At 42.9% G+C, this 21,054-nt stretch overlaps 1 protein-coding gene across 5 annotated transcripts in view; it reads right to left on the bottom strand.

Annotated features, from left to right (window-relative positions):
- Positions 1–1,871: 1,871 nt before the first annotated feature.
- The window catches only part of Rufy3 (RUN and FYVE domain containing 3), a 79,074-nt gene continuing 59,891 nt past the window's right edge, over positions 1,872–21,054 (bottom strand). For 3 of the 5 annotated variants that reach the window (XM_050149617.1, XM_050149618.1, XM_050149619.1), the window contains exons 10-18: positions 19,244–19,327; positions 17,873–18,040; positions 15,640–15,737; positions 11,423–11,542; positions 10,286–10,382; positions 8,032–8,093; positions 6,808–6,832; positions 5,196–5,264; positions 1,872–3,341 (exon numbers count right to left, since the gene is read on the bottom strand). In XM_050149617.1, the coding sequence (XP_050005574.1) occupies positions 3,198–3,341; positions 5,196–5,264; positions 6,808–6,832; positions 8,032–8,093; positions 10,286–10,382; positions 11,423–11,542; positions 15,640–15,737; positions 17,873–18,040; positions 19,244–19,327 (867 nt within the window). In that variant the 3' untranslated portion in view covers positions 1,872–3,197. Of the gene's footprint in view, positions 3,342–5,195; positions 5,265–6,807; positions 6,833–8,031; positions 8,094–10,285; positions 10,383–11,422; positions 11,543–11,573; positions 13,911–15,639; positions 15,738–17,872; positions 18,041–19,243; positions 19,328–21,054 lie in introns of those variants that run through there. The other 2 variants (XM_050149621.1, XM_050149620.1) reach the window with 2 other exon arrangements.

Raw genomic sequence — 21,054 nt, 5'->3', positions numbered from 1 at the left:
TTATAATTACAATATTTAGTCTATTTGTATTTGACAAAGTTAGAGAAAAAACTTACTATGGAAGTCCAAAGTTTTGTACCTAACTTATCTTTTATTATAATGGAGAAAAGCTATAACTACCTAGTATTCAACTCCATCAGACCCAGAAGGGGTGAAATGTAACATAATGACCTAATCTCAAGCTGCCTGGACAGTCACCCAAAGTTCCTCTGGTCTACAGGCTTAGCATACCTGACCGATGTTCCTGTGAAGCAGGGAATTCTGAAGAACCGTTCTACTTGTCTGAGCAAAGTTTGGCAGTTGCCTTTCTTGTATCCTGCTGGTCCAGTTTGGAATGTGTCTGGTAGCAATTGAGGCAAGGGCATTTTCTTTGCCTACATGGCTAGCTTTTGCCATAAAGAAAGCAAACTCCATTTGGAGTTTCTTTGGTGCCTCTTTGAGGTAATTGGTGCTGCCGGGAGGGAGCAGATGTGTCAAACTGACAGAAAACTGGCCAGCACACTGGATAAGTTGCAGAAATTTTCAGCTTTTGGGTCTGCAGTGCCTTCACCTGCTGAATTGGTGGGACTATAGTCCTACACAAACTCAACTAGACAGACTTTTATTTCTGCAGATTTTTCTTTTGTTGCCTATGCTTTTATGTTGTATCTAGAACGTCATCACTAAATCCAATGCCATGAAGCCTTTTCAGAAGTTTAGCTCTTACACTTTGTGCTGGTCAACTTTGTTTTTTGTGTGCTACAAGAGTCCATCTTTATTTCTGTGCACATGGGTGTCTAGTTTTCTCAATACTTTGTTGTAGCGAGTGGTCTTGGCACCCTTGTCAGAGATTTATACTAACAGGTTTATTTCTAGGTTGCCTGTGCTTTATGCCAGTATCATTTTGACGTGGTTACTGTAGTTTGAAGTGTTGACATTATATATATATATATATATACTTTATAGAGTTGACTAGGAAGTTCCTTGAAATTGTATGAATAAAATCTTAGGAAAGAACCCCCTCCATTTCTGCAGAAAATTTGGATGGTATGGGGATACCCCCCCCCCAAAGGATCTTCCCATGTAGGTCAGGCCCTAAATTTGTGATCCCTTTGCCTAGGCTTTTAGTGTGGATTCAGGGCCTGCCTCCTGCAGTGTTTGCATGGTGATGTTTTCTAGTCTATGAACATAGTGTCAGTTAATTTCATGTGGAACATTCTGTAGTTTTTACTGTGTGAGTTCTTGCATCTAGTTTATTTCACTTTTACTTGGTTGATGCTGTTAAATGTTAGGAAGCAATTTTTAAGGAAGATTCCCTAGGGATACTTACATTTGAGTATTCGTGACTTGACTCCTTGTTTTTGCTTTTGGGATGATGGTACAAAATAACAGCCTCAAATCTGTATTTATTCTTATATTCCATGCTAAGCAGCTGGCTCCTTAATTCAAAGCTAATTAGTCCTTCTGCCCCTCATATATAGTCCCGAAAACTGCTGACTCTTGTCACCAAAAACAATAGGAACAACAACAACACCCCCCCCCCCCCAATTGCATGCCAGGCGGTGGTAGCACATGCCTTTAATTCCAGCACTCAGGAGGCAGAATTCGAGGCCAGCCTGGTTTACGAAGCTAGCTCCTAGTTAGGGCTACACAGAGAAACCCTGTCTCAAGCCACCCACCCCCAAAAAAGTATTTTGTAAAACAAAAAAAAAGACAGGGGCTAGAGACATGGCTCAGTGGTTAAGAGCACTGGCTGCTCTTTCAGTTTTCAGCATTCACAGGGAATTTCCCAACTGTCTCTATAGTTCTAGGGGAACTGACCTCCTGGACACACACACATAGAGGAGAACACTCACTCACATAAAGACATTTAAAAAGAGGCAGCCAACACAGTAGGTTAGAATTGCTAATTTTATTTCCTCCTAATATTCTTAAACTTCAGTGTCACCTGCAGGCGAACTATCTTCTGAAATACCAACTTTCCCGGGCTTTCCCCCTTTCTAGGAGACAGATTTGTCAGTACCCATCATTTAGCCCGGAATTCCACGCATGCATAGAATCATGTCTTCTGAGTCTTAACTGGAATCAAACAATCCAAACATACAACATAATCAGCAATGAAACCATTTCTTTCAGTCTTTTTTCAGTGTGTCCCGCCCCCACTCTTCTACAGAGGGTTTATTACTAAGAGATGTTTGAATATTATCTTTCCAAGAACCCTGCCTATGGGTTCTGATCTGTAGTTAAGGACTTCTTATCAAGTGAACAGTTAAATGTTGAGTTCCTGTCAGCCATTGACAAATTACGAGTACCTGGCTTAGCTTTACTTTAATCTACTCGCAAGAGGGAGGGACTGGGTAACAGAGATGACTTGCTGTGGTAGGGATCCTAAGAGAGCAGATTCTTCTGGGGCCATTACGGAAAAAAACAGATATTCTTGTTCACACAAAACCCTTATAGGTGTCCCCCCACCCCCACAAAGAAAATCTGGTCCTGAAATTATAATGCATTACAATATTATTACCAATACATTCAGAATTTATATTACTCTTAATTTCTTTCCCTGAGATTGGGTTCACAGTTGGCAGGTTAAAGAGGTAGGTAGTGGGGGTGAGAGGAAACTCAGCAGCACCTGGGCAACAACTGTTTGTTTTTATTTCTCTCAAGACAGGGTTTCTCTGTATAACAGTCCTAGCTGTCCTGAAACTCACTGATACCAGGCTGGCCTAGAACACTGAGATTTGCCTGCCTCTACTTCCCGGGTGCTGGGATTAAAGATGTGCATCACCACCGCCTGGCAACATCTTGTTACCCCCTGAGAATGGAAATGTAATGTTATGTTTCCTTGCATCTTTTTCGGCAGTGATGCTGCAGTCAGGGTCTCATACTTGCTAGGCAGTGCTTTTCCACTCAGCTACAGCCCACTTTTTATCACCTCCTAGATATAAAAAAGGCCAAAGACTGCCTCTAAACCCTCCAAAGTGGGCTTGTTTAGGTGCTGAGAAAGGCTCAGCAGTTTTTATTTATACACTCATTAGAGCAGATGAGCAAAGGTTCGAGCACCTCCAACTGCGGCCTTGCCCCGTGGACCTGGTTTACTTCTATCTTTGCTACCAACTAAGGTTGGTTCTGAGGACTGGTTCCAGGACATCCTGCATCTAACATGTGGAGGGAGAGGCCCAGCATCAACACTCTGGCCTGGGTCTTGGTCTCCAGTCTTAGGATGGGCTGGTGGAATACTGCTTCATCAGCTGTTTGTGACAGGGATTACACACTCGTTCCGGCTTGATGCTAGAAGGAAGAGGCAGTTCCTCTGCCATGCAGGCGTTACAGAAGGTTCCTCTGCAGTTCGTACACGTGCTCTGCAAGATTGGGGGTGGGACAGAAAGGGTCAAATGCGTCATTGCTCAGTGCATAATAAAGTACAGTGTGGCCGCTGTGTGCTAAATGGCCCTGACCAGACATGTTCCTAAGGAACAGGAATTCAGCTATTAGACCTAATCATTTAGCATGGATACCACAGAATCAAGAGAGACAAGAGTATATTCAGTCTCTGGAGCACACTTCACACTTTTGATCCCCACAGTCACTGTTGGGTAGGCTAATTCTAAGTTTTAGCCAGTATCTAAGCACCCTGAAATGGTTTGAAGAGGCTAAAGTGTGCTCAACATCACCTCAAAGTTCCCAGAGCACTGGTAAGCCTAATGCTTCTCTCCGATGCCCCTATCCTGCTACCTGCATCTTGTTTCTAGGGATGCTAGTCTCCATACACATTCTGAACCTTTGGTAGCCAAGCCATGTGTTGCCACAGCAGTGCCACCAGGGCAGCCGCGACAGGGTCACACAGACAGCACTTCCTTCATAGACGGCTCCAGAGACACCTTCATCTGAAGAGTGCATGGAATAAAATGGGGGTTCCTTTTGTTTTTGAGGCAGGGTCTCCCTGTGTAGCCTTTGCTGGCCTTGAACTAACAAGAGACTGGCCTGCCTCTAGGAGTGCTGGGATGAAAGGTGTACACTATCATACCTGGCTGTTTTTTTTTTTAAGACAAGGATTTAAGCTTGAACTTGGAACCCTCCTGCCTCAGTCTTGTTGGCATAAGCTTGTCATTTTTATTGTAAATTTGTTAGCGGGACATTGGAGGTAAAAGATTGAATTAAGTTAGCAGTTTCTTCTGTTTTATAATATTTATGAATTTCCAACCATATAGCAATGGGTCTGCTAATCTATGTCTATACCACACTGTAATTTTGTTAAGATTCAGCATGATGTAATCCAGAATTTGGGCACATTTCTTATAATTCTTCAAGCACTTACATGTAATATCCTTTGAACATAACACCTCTTGAGCTTCTCTGGGCACCATATTGATGCTGAGGGATTTAGCCAGTCCCAAGCCAACGGAGGATGTTGGGCCTTTCCGATCTAGACTTTACCTATTCTCTGATGGCAAACTGGCAAAAGCACATGGAAAGAGGCCTGGTGGGGAGAGCGCCTCTGCTCTTCTGAGCACGCAGTAGCCTGAGAGGAACATGAACCAAAGACTAGGGCGTGGGAGTCTCCAGCTATGGAGCTGGGATAATGTGCTGTGTAGTATGGAGCTGGATGTGGCTCAGTGTAGAGCTCTTGCCTGGGGTACCGGGGGCTGGGTTCCATCAACAGAAAACAAAATGAAACACAGACTTAATTGCAGGCATACACCACAACTTCAGCTCTTGAGGTTGGTTACATAGGCCAGGGAGTATGGTTGGTGATGGTTGGTGATCACAGCCAGCCCTGGGCCATCTGGACTACACAGGAGACCGGGCCTCACGACCCACAAAGGTCCCAGTGAGATGGCTCTGCAGGTAAAAGGGCTTAATAAGAAAGACTGAGAACCTAGAACCCACGGTTGGAGAAGGGAACAGACCCTTCAAAGTTGTCCTCTGACCTCTGCATGGGCACCATGAGTAACGTCCCTCCTTCCCCACCCCTCACCCAGTTAAAATAAATAAAAAGTAAAAACAAAGCTGGGTGCTCACCAAATAGTGTACTTTATAAATTAGTACTTCCTTATTTGTTTCAAATTATGTATGTTCTTATTTGTGTTTCTGTTAAATAGTAAGTTCTGGCTCCCCCCTGGCACCATAAGAGGCATGCTGTGTTCTGCACAGCGAAGTGCAGCTTGCTCTTGGCAAGGAGCTGAACAGTGCATGTGTCTGTGAGAAGCGCTCACCTTCCTCAGGCTGACATCGTGCTGGCACAGCTGGCACACCTGTGGCTTTTCAGAGAGCTCGGGCTGACCCTAAGACACAGTAAACCAGTTAACTCCTGAGCACAAGAACATGAGACTGTCATAATGTTCTTAGCTCCTAAAGCCAGACTACACACTGATGGGGAAAACACAAATCACATACTCTCAAGTGTTCTATCATCTTAGCTCGGAATTTTGTTTCTAACAGGAAAACCCAAGCATCCACGGCCTCATTACTCTTCCATTACTCTACCAAGCATGAAAACATTGGCTTCATTTTAAATCTTGATTAGGTGCCCCAAGCATAGTAGCAGTACATGTCTATTTCATGGGGTTGCCATATCATATTTTCAAGCTGTTTTATAGTTGCCTAGGGGCTGGAGAGATGGCTCAGCGGTTAAGAGCATTGCCTGCTCTTCCAAAGGTCCTGAGTTCAATTCCCAGCAACCACATGGTGGCTCACAACCATCTGTAATGAGGTCTGGTGCCCTCTTCTGGACTGCAGACATACACACAGACAGAATATTGTATACATATAGTCACTTAAACCACCATCTCCTGTAACCAGGCAAGACTTCAGTGGAGGGGTTGGGATTCCAATCCAACCACAAAACCTTCAACCTACAATTTGTCCTGCCTGCAAGATGTGCTGGAGTAGAGGTTCCACAGAAACTGTGGGGGTGGTCATCAATGACTGGTCTGTCTGAGACCATGCCATGAGCAGGAGCCCACCCCTGACACAGTCTGGAATGCCCAGGACCCAGAGGATGGAGAGCCCAGGGACCTAGGATAGAACCAAACAAAGCCAATCAAACGACTCCTAATGAGACGCTGCTATGCTTGTAGACAGGAGTCCAACATTATAGTCATCAGAGAGCCTTCATCCAGCAACTATGGGGGCAGATGCAGAGACCCACAGCCAAACATTAGGCAGAGCTTGGGGAACCCAGCTGAAAAGGGGGAAGAGGATTGTAGGAGTCAGAGGGGTCAAGAACACAACAAGAAAGCTTACAAAATCAATTAACCAGGGCTCATAGGGGCTCACAGAGACTGGACCAATAATCAGGGAACATATACAGGTCTGACCTATGACCTCTGCATTATGTTGTGTAGTTTGGTCTTCTTGTGGGACTCCTAACAGTGGGAGCAGGGTGGGGGTTGTCTCTGAGTCTTTTGCCTGCTTTTGGGACCCTTTTCCTCCTACTGGGCTGCCTTGTCCAGCCTTAATGTAAAGGGAGGTGCCCAGTATTATTGCAACTTGTCTCGAAAAAGCAACTGTAAATAAATAAATTAAAAAAATATTAAGAAAATGCTATAATGTGTCCACCTGTCCTCCTCCCATGTTATCTTGTTTCCTGGCTAGCTATGGCACATGGACTTTGTAATGGTGTGCAAAACGTTTTAAAACAGGAGTCTTGCAGGCAGTGGTGGTACACGCCTTTAATCCCAGCACTCAGGAGGCAGAGGCAGGCGGATCTCTGAGAGTTCAAGGCTAACCTGGTCAACAAGAGCTAGTTCCAAGACAGGAATTAAAAAAAAAAAAAAAAAAAAAAAAACCAAAACAAAACAAAACAAAAAGAAACAGGAGTCTTACCCATTCGTCTGCAGAGTGAGTCAGCCTATAGTGGGGAAATAAAGGGGTAACAAATGTCAAATATGACTTACTGTATTTCCACTATAGAATCTGAAGAAATGCTCAAGACAATACTCATTAAATAGGCGATGCTGCCCTTCCCTTTATACTGCTGGGGAAAATGTCATTATTAATTTTGACATCCACAATTCTGGACAATTTGGTTAAATCTTTTACGAGATTATCTGAACCCTGACATACATCACAGATCTGATTTACAAACAATATATGGAGTTTATTTTATCTTTCCTTTTTACTACCTAGAAAATAGCATTTGGTGTATCATGTAAAATTCCAATGGCTCATTAACCATATATTTTTAAAGTTTTATTATATCTGACATTATGAGAATCTACCCATTATCGTCTGCCATATATTCATCTTCCTTCCTCAAATATTCCTACACTGGAAGCTTTAGGAAACTCATCACGTGAATCAGACTGTCCTGAGACCATGTATAAAACCTGTATCCCACAGGCTGAACTCTTCCTCCAGCAGCACAGCGAGAGCCCACTCCTATCCAGTGAAATGCAGTACCGCCACAACGGTTCCCGCTCTCCTCAGCTGAGAAGCAGAGGACGGACAAACACCTACGCTGAACAAGCCTCCGAATGGCCTGTGTTCTGGCTGAAATAGGTCCTAGAATTTGTCACAGTGTCCCAGAGATAAAGCAATTAAAAATAACAGACAGGAGCTGGGAGTGGTGGTGCACACCTTTAATCCCAGCACTCGGGAGGCAGGTGGATTGAGTTGAGGCCAGCCTGGTCTACAGAGTGAGCTCCCAAACAGCCATGGCTATAAAGGGAAACCCTGTTTCAGACAAACAAATAAAAAACAAACAAACAAAGCACCGAAGTAAGGGAATGAGAAGAGAATGAGAATGTTTATCTCAAGCTTGGCAGGTGAATGGAAACAAATACCGCTGAATTCACATCCTGATTTACCCTCCCAAGGGCTGGGACCACTGGTGTGAGGAACTATACTCAGCTGAGAAATAATCTTTTAAATGATAACAGAAGTTGAGGAACAGTAGGGGACAGGCTGGTTAGGTGACTTGGCTAATAAGTTATCTGGCTTATTATCTACTAGCTTTCCCTTCACAGCTCCCTGTCAGTACCCTTCTATCAGGAGCCCCCTTCCCACCAACGCAGAATGACTTTATAGCTTAATACACATTATAAACACCTGTGGCTTTCTTCCAGCCTTTTCTGTTTAACATTTTCCTCTTGAAGTCTGCGCTTCCCATCCTGCCAAAAGAAAACAGCATTATTCAGGACCCTAAATGGTGATGGTACCCTAGGCTTCTTCTGTACTGTCTCAGCTTGGGTACAAAGAGTAGCTCACTCTCCTCTCTCCTTCCCCCCACCGTCTCTCCCCTTTCTTCCTTCTGTACTTACTTAGAGAAAGGACTTAACTTTCAAACCAGCTTCCTCATACTCTACTCCAAAAGTTATTAAAACATTCTGATAGAATTTAGAAGTAGTTACTTTAGGAGTATTTTGTTTCCTGGAATTCAAATACAATCTAAAAGAAATGGTCTCTTTAATGGGTTCAAGGTAAGCTGGTACTTGTGAAAAGTATCTTCTTTCCTGACTTTTCTTTGAAAAACAGGCCAAACCCAGCACAAGTCTAGCCACTGGATGTGTGACCCTCTGGACACTCACGTAGCTGCCCCACTGCCAATGACTCCAACCTGTACACAGGTGAGTTTTCTGCTCTGAAGGGCAATGAACCCAGGCTGGCAAGGCCGCCTGGGTAGTTTCTAGATCAACTTCTGTGAGGTGTATCTCTATCTATCTATCTATCTATCTATCTATCTATCTATCTATCTATCATCTATCTATCATCTATCTATCTATCTATCTATCTATCTATCTATCTATCTATCTATCTATCTAGCAGAGCAGGCAGTGGTATATATCTGTATCTATAAATATGTATATGTGCTCTGAACTGCAGCCCATCTGCTTCCAAAAGCAGACTAAGTTCTTAGACCACCAAAGCATCAGGCAAGAGAGGTCAATGCAACATTTACCTTCCAAGAAGCTCTCTTCACAGCAATCAATTCAAGGCAAAAACTTACAGTCTTCTTGGGAAAGTAAAGCAAGATAGGTAGACCTCCTCAGGCCTTCAGATTTACCTGCACTCCAAGTAGTAAAGAACACACTGCATGGTGCTTCTCTGCACATTTCAAATAGCAGTGTGTACTAGATAACACAGTTCTAGTTACCATTCCTTAGTTCTCTAGAAATTATACCGCATGCCCTATGCTGCATGTGCTAATACACAAAGGTGCTTGCTCCTATGAATAGAACAGAAATGTCATGCTTTTTAAGTTGCATCATTTCTCTGGCCCTGTTTCTGGTCCCAGAGATGATCTTGTGGCTCCTCACCCCTGCAGGTGCTAGCAGCTTTCAAGACTGTTACACAGAAAGCTCCATTCTGTTCTTTAACCATTCTACATGATATTATTCTATAATTCTACTTTCTTCTACTTCTAAAAGAAGCTCCTTGTGTATATTCCCACTGAAATCCACATGACAAAGAGGGCCCCAAGAAGCAAACCCAGAGCTGAGGAAATTTTGTTGAAGGAAAACTTGGGGTTAGGAGGGGCTATTATACCATATTAAACAGTATTAATTATGACTCCATTTATGCTGTGGGACAATGGTCTTATACCCTGTAAAGACCTGTCTGTCACTTGTATTAGTTTAATAAAATGTTGATTGGCCAGTAGCCAGGCAGGAAGTATAGGCGGGGAAACCAGAACAGGAGAATTCTGGGAAGAGGAAAGGCTCAGTCTCCAGTTGTCACCCAGATGAAGAGAACATATGATGAGAATACCTCACTGATAAAAAGTACCAAGCCACGTGGCTAACACAGACAAGAATTATGGGTTAATGTAAGATGTAAGAGTTAATTAATAAGAAGCCTGAACTGATAGGCCAAACAGTTTATACTTAACGTGGGTCTTTGTGTGTTTCTTTGGGATGAACAGTTGCAGGACCAGGCTGGACAGAAACCTCTGTCAACCTCTATCATTTACAATGATACCAGAATAGTTTTTACTAAACAAATTCAAAGGAAAAGAGTCATTTTCTTTTCCAGCAGAGCAAGTCCAAGATCATCTTAGAGGTCAGCTCAGGATCAGTTTCCTCCATTCTGAGAAGCTCACTTTGCTGTCTGCACACTGTAGCCCACAGGAACTAAGCATGTCTGCACACTGTAGCCCACAGGAACTAAGCATGTCTGCACACTGTAGCCCATAGGAACAAAACATGTTTGCACACTGTGGCCCACAGGAACTAAGCATGTCCACATGCTATGTCCCACAGGACCTGAGGAACTAAGCGTGTGGGCAGTGAAAGACCTGCTGGACCCATGAGGCTAGGTCGTAAGATGTAGGTGGAATGAGCACCTGAATAAAGAACACACTCACTGGGTGGGGCTCTGGCTTCTGGGTCCCCTTTCCTGGGGTGCTCCTGTTTTGTGACCTCTTCTCCTTTTCTTGCTTCAGTTCTAACTCCAGCTGAGTCCTGGTCAGGTGAGAGAAGAAAGGATGAAAATTCTGATTTCTGTATTCATATATTCTAAAGAATACCAGACTTTCCCTTAAAGTTCAGCAATTAAGTTTTAATGCCTGATAAAAGTTACCAGAAATATATGGACAACCAAGCTGTAAAACAGCAGAACACAGTAAAGCTAGTAATGCTTCCATGTTTACTCTTTTTTTTTTTCTGGAAATTCAGAATGCAAGTTAGGAGTGGCCAGTTTTAGCAAGTCAATTATTTCACACTAATTCTTAATGAAGAGCTGTGGTTATCTGGATGACAATGTACTTATACTACAACCGAGTGAGAGCTGTTTGGCTGGTCTCTATAGTTCTCTACTTGGTTCCCACACACTCCATCCCCAAAGCACCCCTGGTCGCTTTGAGTTTTTCAGCCACCAGACTCCCTCGTTTGCAGTCAGTGGCTTCAGCAACAAAGTGCATCCAACGTGACAGGTGGCATGAGAGAGTACTTAGGGTTTAGTCAGAGAAACAGGTTTTTAAAGGGGACACTGTAGGCACTTACTAGCTTACTAGTGTGAACTGGGACACACTAACCCCTCTAAGCTGTCACTTTATCTCAAAGTAGGGGCAGTAAGAAGTGTTGTGAAACATATACAAGACACTGTAGGAATACAGAAGATGTTAACTGTTGTCACTAAAATCAGATTAGATATCAATTACTATATATTTGGGAACTTGGTCTCAAATTCTCTTTTTATTTTAGTTTTTGAAGACGAGAGTGTCACTATGTGCAGCCCAACTTGGCTCTGGGCTCCTGTCTCGGCTGAGATTTCAGCCTGTGCCACCATGTCCAGCAGTCAGTTCCAAACTATTTGATAAATAAATGTTGAGTGGATTTTGGAACTGTTCAGCCATGTGACGCTTTCTGAGTTTTCACTGTGTGTGAAGGACACTGGAGAGATCAAGCCTAGACGGCTCAAGACCTGACTTCCTCTTTGCTGCGGAGCCTCCCTCCTGTGCAGTACCCACCACCACCCTGCTGGCCAAGCTGCCCCTGTTCACCGCTGCCTGGTGAGTGCCTCCACTTCCAGCTGCAGACTGTTGATCTTGTCTCCGAAGTCCTGTTTGAAGAGCCGGTTGTCCAACTCAGCAGATTGGCGGCCTCGCTCAGCCTGGCGCAATCTGAATGTGAGCCATATGAACTTGTGATAAAAAACAAAAGCCATGGTGGGGAGGAAGACCAAGTTCACAAACACAAAATAAAACAACCCAAGGGAGAGAAAGTATGGGGAGACAGAGAAAAAAAATGTAGGACACAGGAAGAAATTATGATGGGGAAAAAGATGGAGAAGAAACAAATTCTAAAGAAAAGCAAGATGAAGGTGAACCAGGCAGAGGGAAGCTGGTTTTCTATTTTTTTATTCTAGTACTACAGTTTACAGCCATTAGGTGATCAACAAGAAGACATCACTTTTTGGAAATCCATATCCAGAGCCGCCCTCAAGTACACAGTCAATTATGTCGAAGCCGCTGTCTTTCTTTCCTAACAGGCTGGGACGGTATCCTTCTGCCTTCCACATACAGCTGAAGGTGCAGGCAGAGCTGCCTTCTCATGTGGGGTTATCGTGACTTCCTGACCCTTCCCTGACCCCAGGAAGCTGGAGGGCAATCTCTAGCAACCCTTACCCAAGCTTCTCATGATTCCATAAGGACAAGCCTCTCTGAAAGTCTGGCTGTGTCTGCCCTTTCCACTTCTATCACGGGGTGACCAAGCAGTAAAACACTCAGCATTGGGGTTCCCAAGACTCCTGACCATATTCTCTGGGAGCTTCTTATGGATGCTTTCTTCTAAATGTCTTATAGCTTTGCACCTATAAAGGATCATTTTTATACGGTGGAATATTTGAGGCTTTCTGTAATAGAATTTATAGGCATGCTATATGTAGTCTAACTTTTGTTGGTTTGATTATTCCCTTTCAATGGGTATGTAAAAAGCAACTCATCACCGTACAAGGCTGAGGAGCAGCAGAACGCAAGAGGAGGTTTATTTATATAGGTGCAAGATTATAAGAATTAAAATGAGTTTAAGGATCCTCCATTAAGCTGGCTCTAACACAGGCCCTTTGAGGACCTATAAAAGCACACACACTTGGTTACACTCTTAATTATGGTTTGCCAAGAAAGTAAAAAAGTTGAAGCAAAGGAATTATCTTTGCCTCTCTCTTAGCAGGGGCAATGCTACATAGCATGCCAGAAGGAGGGACAGAAAACATGGAACAAAACCCCAGGCACTGTGCCAAACCCACTGGATGGAGTAAAGGCTCATGTATATAAAAGCCTGCCTCCCCAAATCAAAAATAGTTTTTTCTAAATCAAAGTATTTATAGGATTATTTACAATGTAGAGCCTAGAAAGGGTTAGCTCTGCAGTCACTTAGGAAAAAAGCCCTGCTAGTATTGCTGTGGCTATCTACTGAGGATCTTTGTTTTGATACTAACCAATGCTAGTGCATTATTGAGTTCTCATTTGAAATTATTTGTTTTTAGTAACTAGAACCTTTCGCAAATATCTATTACCAAAAAAAAAAAAAAAAAAAAGTGATAGAAGCTCTTGGGCCACTGTTCCAGGCAAGGACGGCAGGTTGGAAGTCATGACTACACTGTGGCCTCTCTATCCCAGGAGGAAAAAAGCAGGGTAGATTTGAAAATCGTATTTGTATTAAAGTGTTCTCTCTGAGCTACCTAAGTAGTCCCAAGGATGGCAGAGAAGGGCAGAGGTAGAGGTGACGCGTGTCAAGAGGGGTTCCCAGCTTCCACACTAGGACGATAAGAACTACCTAATTACTACTTTGCTTCTAAGGACTTTAAAGAAATGCAAGGATGCTGTTTTTGTCCAAAATCACTAAGGGAAAAAGAAACTGCAAGCAGTTTTGGTTACTGAGAATAGAAGTGTAATGAAATACTAAGTACTTTTCTTGGGCTGGGGATTACCTACACAAGGCAAGAGAAGAGGAGTCACGGTCTAAGAGACAGAGCTACTTTAGGCCCTAGGTCCCCAGGTGACACCTGCCTGCATTACACGGCAGAGAACAGGCTCACTGATGTGGACATGGGCCACCTACTGAGTCTGATCACTATCAAGGACACATGTACAATGCTTCTGTTCCCCAGGCTTCCTGAAGATGGTCTTTTGATTTATTGTTCAACTCAGAAATATTTCTCAAAGTTTATTTGGTATTTAATGAGGAACCCATACCAAAATTTCTAACTCTGGGGGAGAAAATAACAGCAGCAGCAACAAAAACAAAACCCAACCTATATATCGAACTATTTTTTTTTTAAGTCCAACAAATTCAAGGTCAACTTTTGGTGACTTTTTTAAGTATAGAATCAGAGCTTAAATGTAGGAATTTCTGACTTCTTCCTCTTCTAGTTATTTTGTAACATCAGACTTGAGAGGCGACCATCTATGAAGTGTCTAGTGATGTTTTGGGATCAGTTTATTTGCGGCACTATTTAAGGTCTTTGCCTGTTTCACCAAATCTTTTTCACTTAATAAAATAAAAATAAAAAATGAGTTGGAAGGGTAATGAGAAAATGGATAAACAGGAAACAAAGACAGCAAGAAAATCAGTCAGATGAGTCATCATTATTTTAGTTCTCTTGGTCTTAACTGCCAAGTCAACATCACTGAGAAATAGTTTCCTACGCTACAAAAGTACAACTTATGAACATGATCATCAGTTTATTAAATCATAAAATATCAGTGCTCATGAGCAAGCACTTGGATAATCTGCTATAGAAATGGATTCATTTTCATCTATCATGTATAGCAGGACCAACCGTGCCAAAGTTTCGGCTTCATTTGTAAGTCTGCAATTAGCTTCAGTGTTAACACTAACAATGCTCCGCTGTTCAGGACTCTCCTCCCTGGCCAAGACTCACCTGAAGGAAGTCACCCATCCCATCCATCCATCCATCCATCCATCCATCCATCCATCCATCCATCAGCTTATGCCATGTGCATTCAAGAACTGTGACAGAACCTGCGACAGGACTGGAACAATTAGTTAACTAACTGCAAAGAGCTCACACTCTGAGAAGACCAGAGACTACAAGGTGAGGTGCACAGCGAGAGATGCCAGGCAGGATGGGATCGGTGGATACAAAGTACCAATCCTAGCTGGAAAGAGGTATCAGAGGAATCCAATATCAGGAGGTGGCATTTGAACCTTCATGTGAAAAATGGATTTGAAGAAGGGAGTGGGAAGGGACCATGCATAATTGGTGGAACTATCAGAACAACAGGGATGAGAAAGCAGAAAGCATGGCCTACATGGCTCAGGTTTGCTCAAGCATAACAAGGGTGATGAGCAGGGATTAGCGGTAGAAATGGCAGATGATCTTGGGTGCTACACTGCATTGAACTGTGACGTCTCAGACATTTCTCTGTTGCTACAGAGGTACGGGGGAGGGGGTGACTTCAGACAAAAGGAGAAAGAGGATGTCACAGGAAGAAGGAAGTACTTGTGGGTAGGACTGAGTAGAAGAGGGAAACTCCCAACTGACAGGTGGAGTGGGAGAGGCACAGGGAGGCGTTAGCGAAAGCCACACAACTACACAGGAGAAAGAGAGGGGAGAGAGAGAGATTAGAGGAAGGAGTTCAAGATGGGAGAGAAAGCCACGGTTAACACTTGGAGGACATCTGCCTTTCAGAATCCCTACCTCACCTAACGTGAAGACGTCTAAAGACCTCAGTGACAAACAAACTATACAATTATCAACACTGCTCACTTAGAAAGGGTCACACACTTCAACCCAATCCGACCTGGAACTCGCTATCTACAGACCACTAGAAAAAAACCTTAAAACTTAAAATATAGTTACATAATTTGTTGCCTTCCTCCCTCCAGCCTTACCTCTGTCCCTTTTACTCCCTCTCGAACACATGGTCTCTTTTTTTCTTTACACACACACACACACACACACACACACACACACCTACAACCTGCTGAGTCCATTTTGTGTTGCTGGTATGAGCATGACTTTAGAACTGACCACTTGGTACTGGATGCCCAGCTATAGGCCCCTGTAAGTTCTCTATCTAGAGCTGCGGGGATGTGAGATTCAATCCATGTTAGCCTGTTCATTAGACAGACCACTCTTAACAATATTTTGCAACGTCATGGAACACACACAGATAAAATTTAACCAACATATCTTATTATGTTGCATAAACTTCTTCTCTTTCTGTTCTCTATGTACTCTCAGCATTCTTACCTCTGCTCCAGCTGTCTGATGGTGGCGGCCATCTGGTTAGTCTTCTCTTCTAAGCGACTGTTTAATTCGCTCTTCTGCTTTACTCCCAGGTCTGAACTCTGGTAAAAGAGAATTATAAAGATTTACAGTACATGTCTGTTTAATCATAATGGTGAGCAGGAAATAAATGGAACCGCTCTACAATTGTGTATTGCTAATTTCTAAGTAGAAAAAGAAAGCCAAGGAGCATTTTTGCTAAAATAAATATTATATATTATTAAATGAAGTTTATTACAATATCAGAAGGCTCATTGATTTATCTGTCCATTAAAGATCTAATGCAATTTACAATTCAGCTGATATGCTAAGCTGTGGGGCAGAAATTATAGGATACAAATATTTATATTATTATTATTATTCTAATCTTTGTAACTTTCTTCCAACATAATATTTTCATCGATTATTGGGAATTTCACACAGTGCACCCCAATCAGTCATTTCCCTTTCTTCCCAGGTTCCACTGTTCCACCCTTCTGCCCCCCCCAAAAGAAAAAAATACACCAAATCTAATTTGTGTTGCCCATACACTCACGAATATTGATATTAAATAAATTAAAAATATACCTAAATATGATCTGAAGGGAAAATACAATATAACAGTAAAAGGAGAACTAGGAGGGGAGAGGGAGAGCCCATGGCGGAACGGAGGACAAGAGAACAGAAAAAGACAGATATCACATGTCCTCTCGTGTGGAACCTAGATTTAAATACACATTATTGGCTTAATATATAAAGGAAAGGAACAGTAAAAAGAGGGAGTGAGACAAGGAAGGGACTTGAGGATGAATATGAACGAAGTTCAATAATAAATATGTGCAAAAAACTCTCATTAAGAAAGCCCTATTTGGGCTGGAGAGATGGCTCAGAGGTTAAGAACACTGACTGTTCTTTCAGAGGTCCTAAGTTCAATTCCCAGCAACCACATTGTGGCTCACAACCATCTATAATGAGATCTGGTGCCTTCTTCTGGCCTGTAAAAATACATGCAGACAGATACTGTGTACATAATAAATCTTCAAAAAAAATTTCGGGCTGGAGAGTTGTCTCGAGAGTTAAGGGTACTTGCTGCTCTTGTAGAGGACCAGGGTTCAATTCCCAGCACCCACTTGGTGGCTGGCAACTACCTGTAACTCCAGTTCCAGTGGGATCTGACAACTTCGTCTGATCTCTGTGAGCAGCAGGCAGGCATCCACATGGTGCATGCAGACATATATGCAGGCAGAACAACCATATACAGAAAATAAAAATGAGTATTTAAAGACAAAGAAAAGAAAAGAAAAGATGCCCCTATTTTGAGCTACAGATATGGCTCAGTGAACAAGAGCACATACTGTGCCTGCAGAGGACCTGAATTTGTATCCCAGCACCCAGATTAGCAGCTCATAAACCCTGACAGTTCCTGTTCTAGGGGATCTAACACCTCTGATACGCTGAGAACATGATTACACAGATCACATAGACATAGAAGAAAAATAAATCTTCAGAGAAAGAGAAACCCACAGGGTTTTCTTTTTGTCTTTTTTTTTTTTTTTTTTTTTGGTTTTTCGAGACATGATTTCTCTGTTTAGCCTGTCCTGAAACTAGCTCTGTAGCCCAGGTTTGCTTCAAACTCACAGAGATCCACCTGTCTCTGCCTCCCAAGTGCTGGGATTAAAGATGTGCACCACTATTGCCCAGCAGAAACCCATATTTTGATGCTGTCTATTTCTAATACTGTGATAAATACCATGGTCAAGAGCAAGTTGGGGAGGAAAAGGGTTTATTTCACCTTGCAGATCTCACTCCATCATCAAGAGAAGTCAGGGCAGGAACTGAAGCAGAGGCCATGAAGGAAGGTTGCTTATTGGCTTGTTCCTACTGGCTTCCTTAGCCTGCTTTCTTACATCCTAGACCAGGGTTGCACCACCTACAGTGATCTGGGTCCTGCCACATCAATCATCAATCAAGAAAATGTACCACAGGTTTGCCCACGGGCTAATCTGGTGAGGGCATTTTCTCAATTGAGGTTCCCTCTTCCAGAAAGACACTAGCTTGTGTCAAATTGACCTAAAACTAGCCAGCACGGGTGCAAGAGAGAGAGAGAGAGAGAGAGAGAGAGAGAGAGAGAGAGAGAGAGAGAGAGAGAGAGAGAGAGAGAGAACACAAGAGAGAACACGAGAGAGAGACAGAGAGTCTATTCCTCATCTTCCCCTACCTGCAGCTTGAAGGCAAGCTCATGCTTGAGAGCCCGGAGATCATCCAGTTGCTGCCGCAGAGACACCAGGGCATCCTGCTTCTCACAGACATCCTTCTCCAGCATCTTCATCGCCAGTTCCATCTCCTGCCTCATGCTGATCTGCAGCTCCAGTTCCTTCTCCACGTCCTGCCGCAAAGCAGATGAACTGCTTACACTCTTGCCTCCATTATATAAATGTCATAAGGTTTCACAAGGAAAGGTGGACGGACACCTTTAGTGCTGAGCATTTTGGCAGAAGGTATTTAAGAGACATTAATGACTAATAATAATTAATAAGACACTAATAATAACTATTAGGAGCTGGGTGGCAGTTTAATCCACACACGTTTAATCCAGCAATTGGGAAGCAGAGGCAGGTGGATATATGGGCTAGCAGCCAGTCTGGTCTACAAAATGAGTTCCAGGACAGCCAAGGCTACACAGAGAAACCCAGTCTCAGAATAAAACAAAATAATAATAACAACGATTAGGATTAAGAAGAAGAACATTTGCTGGGATGTTCTCGATAGAGCTGAGACACTGGAGTAACAGTTCAGTTTCTGGCCATCCGGATGGCCAGTAAGGCCGAGTGAAATTTCATCACTACTATGAGACTCTTGTTTCTACCATAGTCACGGCAGCATTCTTTAGCAGAACAAAGATACAGACTGGAGTTTTCTTCCACATTCAGGCTATGCCCAGGGCACACCTTGGACCGTCTTACCTAGTTTCATGTCTCTTAAATGACAACTTTCAAGTTCTGTATCATGCGTTCCCTCTTTAAATAGTTATGATAAAAATGAATCATGCTGCAACATGCTGATGTTATTTCTAGGATACTCTTAATGAAAAACATTTTAATCCCTAATTTACAAACATACAGACAGTAAATGGTAGTTATAAGTGCATTAAGAAGGTTCTATTTGCAAAAAACCTGAATTTCTGCCATATACTCTTTCTTTTAAAGATTTATTCATTTTATGCATGAGTCCTCTGTCTGCATGAACAACTTTTTGCCAGATGAGGGCATCAGATCCCACTATAGATGTCTGTGAGCCACCACGTGGTTGCTGGGAATTGAACTCAGAACCTGGAAGAGCAGCCAGTGCTCTTAACCGCTGAGCCATTTCTCCAACCCCCTCTGCCATGTCCTCTTAACTTGAAGTAGCTTATTAAGCACACATTAAAGCATCTCTCATTTTCCAACTTTCCACGTTTTTAGAGATACTGCAGAGTGGGCAGGGCAAGAAACAGTTTCATAGGGTTTGTAAAAACAGGGGCGCATTATTGAGTGTTGCAACTTTGATGGGGCATCTTCAGCTTCTCGCTACTAGAAGTTAAGGAATTTACCAATCGCAACTGTGTCTCCTCCTTTAAATGCTTTCTTGCTTCACTCAGTGCTTGCCCTTCTGCAGTTCTGTCTTGTCTAGGGCCCTTGAAAAGGTAAAGAAGAGCACTTATTTAAGGACCAAAAGACTTGACATCAAATTTATTGCAAACACAATAAAGAAATGCACATTGAGTATAAGGTTATGTTGGATTGGAAATCTGTTGTCTCTTTATTAAAAACCCTAAAAGTGAGCTACCAAAACTGGTGGTGGAGATTCGCCCCTCAGTCCTGGAAAACACTGCCATAGCTGTATGTGGTGCCCGTAGTCTGAGTACGTGGGGCCTGGCAAGAAGACTGCTGGGAGTCTGAGGCCAGCCTGGAGTACAGACTAAGACACTGTCTAAAAAACAAAGACCACACACACAACAAAAACCACCCACCCACCTACCCAAGCAAACAAACAAAGGGGCTGATGCAGTGCAGATGGCAGAGTGGCTGCTCAGCCTGCACGAGCCTTGCATTCACCCTAGCACCTCCTAAAATTGGGGACAGCTCAGATCTTTAACCCTGGCACTGGGAGGTGGAAGCAGGAGGATTAGGAGTTCAAAGCCATCCTTAGTTATATACCATGTTCTAGGCCAGCTTGGGTTCCATGGGACCATGGCTCAAAAACAAAAGCAAAATGCAGAACCCCAATATCCTGATTCACTGCAAAATATGAGTTGGTTCAGAGGTGTGGGTGGTACTACATTATTTTCCCAGAGAGTTCACATGTTGCTGTCCAAATATCTTCGCTAAAAGGAAGGAAGCCACTAATGAAATTCTTCTGAGCATTTACAGTTGTTTTAATGTTTAATGTTTTAATGATATCCATGCCTCAAAGTCAAATACTAATACTCTACATAGGAAACTGTTTTTATCCTATTATACCTCTAGAAACACTAGCAGTAGCCAGGAAGGATGCCATGAAGTCATAAACAAACAATCTGCACACAGTCGATAGATCTATCAATTAGAATGTTCCCCTAATGTAATTCTGTCATAAATTAGAACAGTAACGACACCAAGCCATTATCAGGGCTGAAAGCATCATCATGTTATGCTCCCTAAGGCTAGACACAGGCATGCTTACTTCTAAGCCCAACACTTGGGAGGCAGAGGCAAGAGTCTGAGGTCGATCTGGGTCACACAGTAAAACTCTGTCTCAAAGGATAAAGGCAAGAAAATTAAGAAGACAGAACTGAAAAATATAAAATAAGTTTACAAATCTATACTGTAGGCAGTTTTCTGTCCCACCAGACAGCTCCTAAATAACCACATGGAGACTTCTTATTAATTATGAACACTTGACCTTAGCTTACTTGGGCATGCTTCTAACTAGCTCTTAAAATTTAAATTAACCTATTCCTATTCATTTATTTTCTGTCTCATGGCTGTATTACCTTTACTCTGTACTGCCCATGCGGTCTTCCTGCTTCCTCTGTGCCTGGCTGGCAACTCTGCGCTTCTTCCCAGCATTTTCTGTGTCTATAAGTTCTGCCTAGCACTTGGCCAGTCAGCTCTTTATCAAACCAATCAGAGTGATGTATTTACCACACTGTAATCAAATATCTTGCAACACTACGCTACCTAAAAAGCTTGGTTCTTGGGTGGGCAGTTGGTGGTGCACACCTTTAGTCCCAGAACTTGGGAGGCAGAAGCAGGTGACTCTCTGAGTTCGAGGCCAGCCTGGTTCACAGAATGAGTTCCAGGACAGTCAGGGCTATAAAGAGAAACCCTGTCTCAAACCAAAAAACAACCCCCCCAAACAAAACAAAGCAAAAGCTTGGTC

This window comes from Alexandromys fortis, unplaced genomic scaffold (genome assembly GCF_014885135.2).
Source record: "Alexandromys fortis isolate MF-2015 unplaced genomic scaffold, M_Fortis_MF-2015_v1.1 scaffold_0, whole genome shotgun sequence".
In the NCBI taxonomy this organism is placed as follows: domain Eukaryota; kingdom Metazoa; phylum Chordata; class Mammalia; order Rodentia; family Cricetidae; genus Alexandromys; species Alexandromys fortis.
Note: the sequence above shows the minus strand (reverse complement) of the source record. Positions and strands in the feature narration are given on the sequence as shown.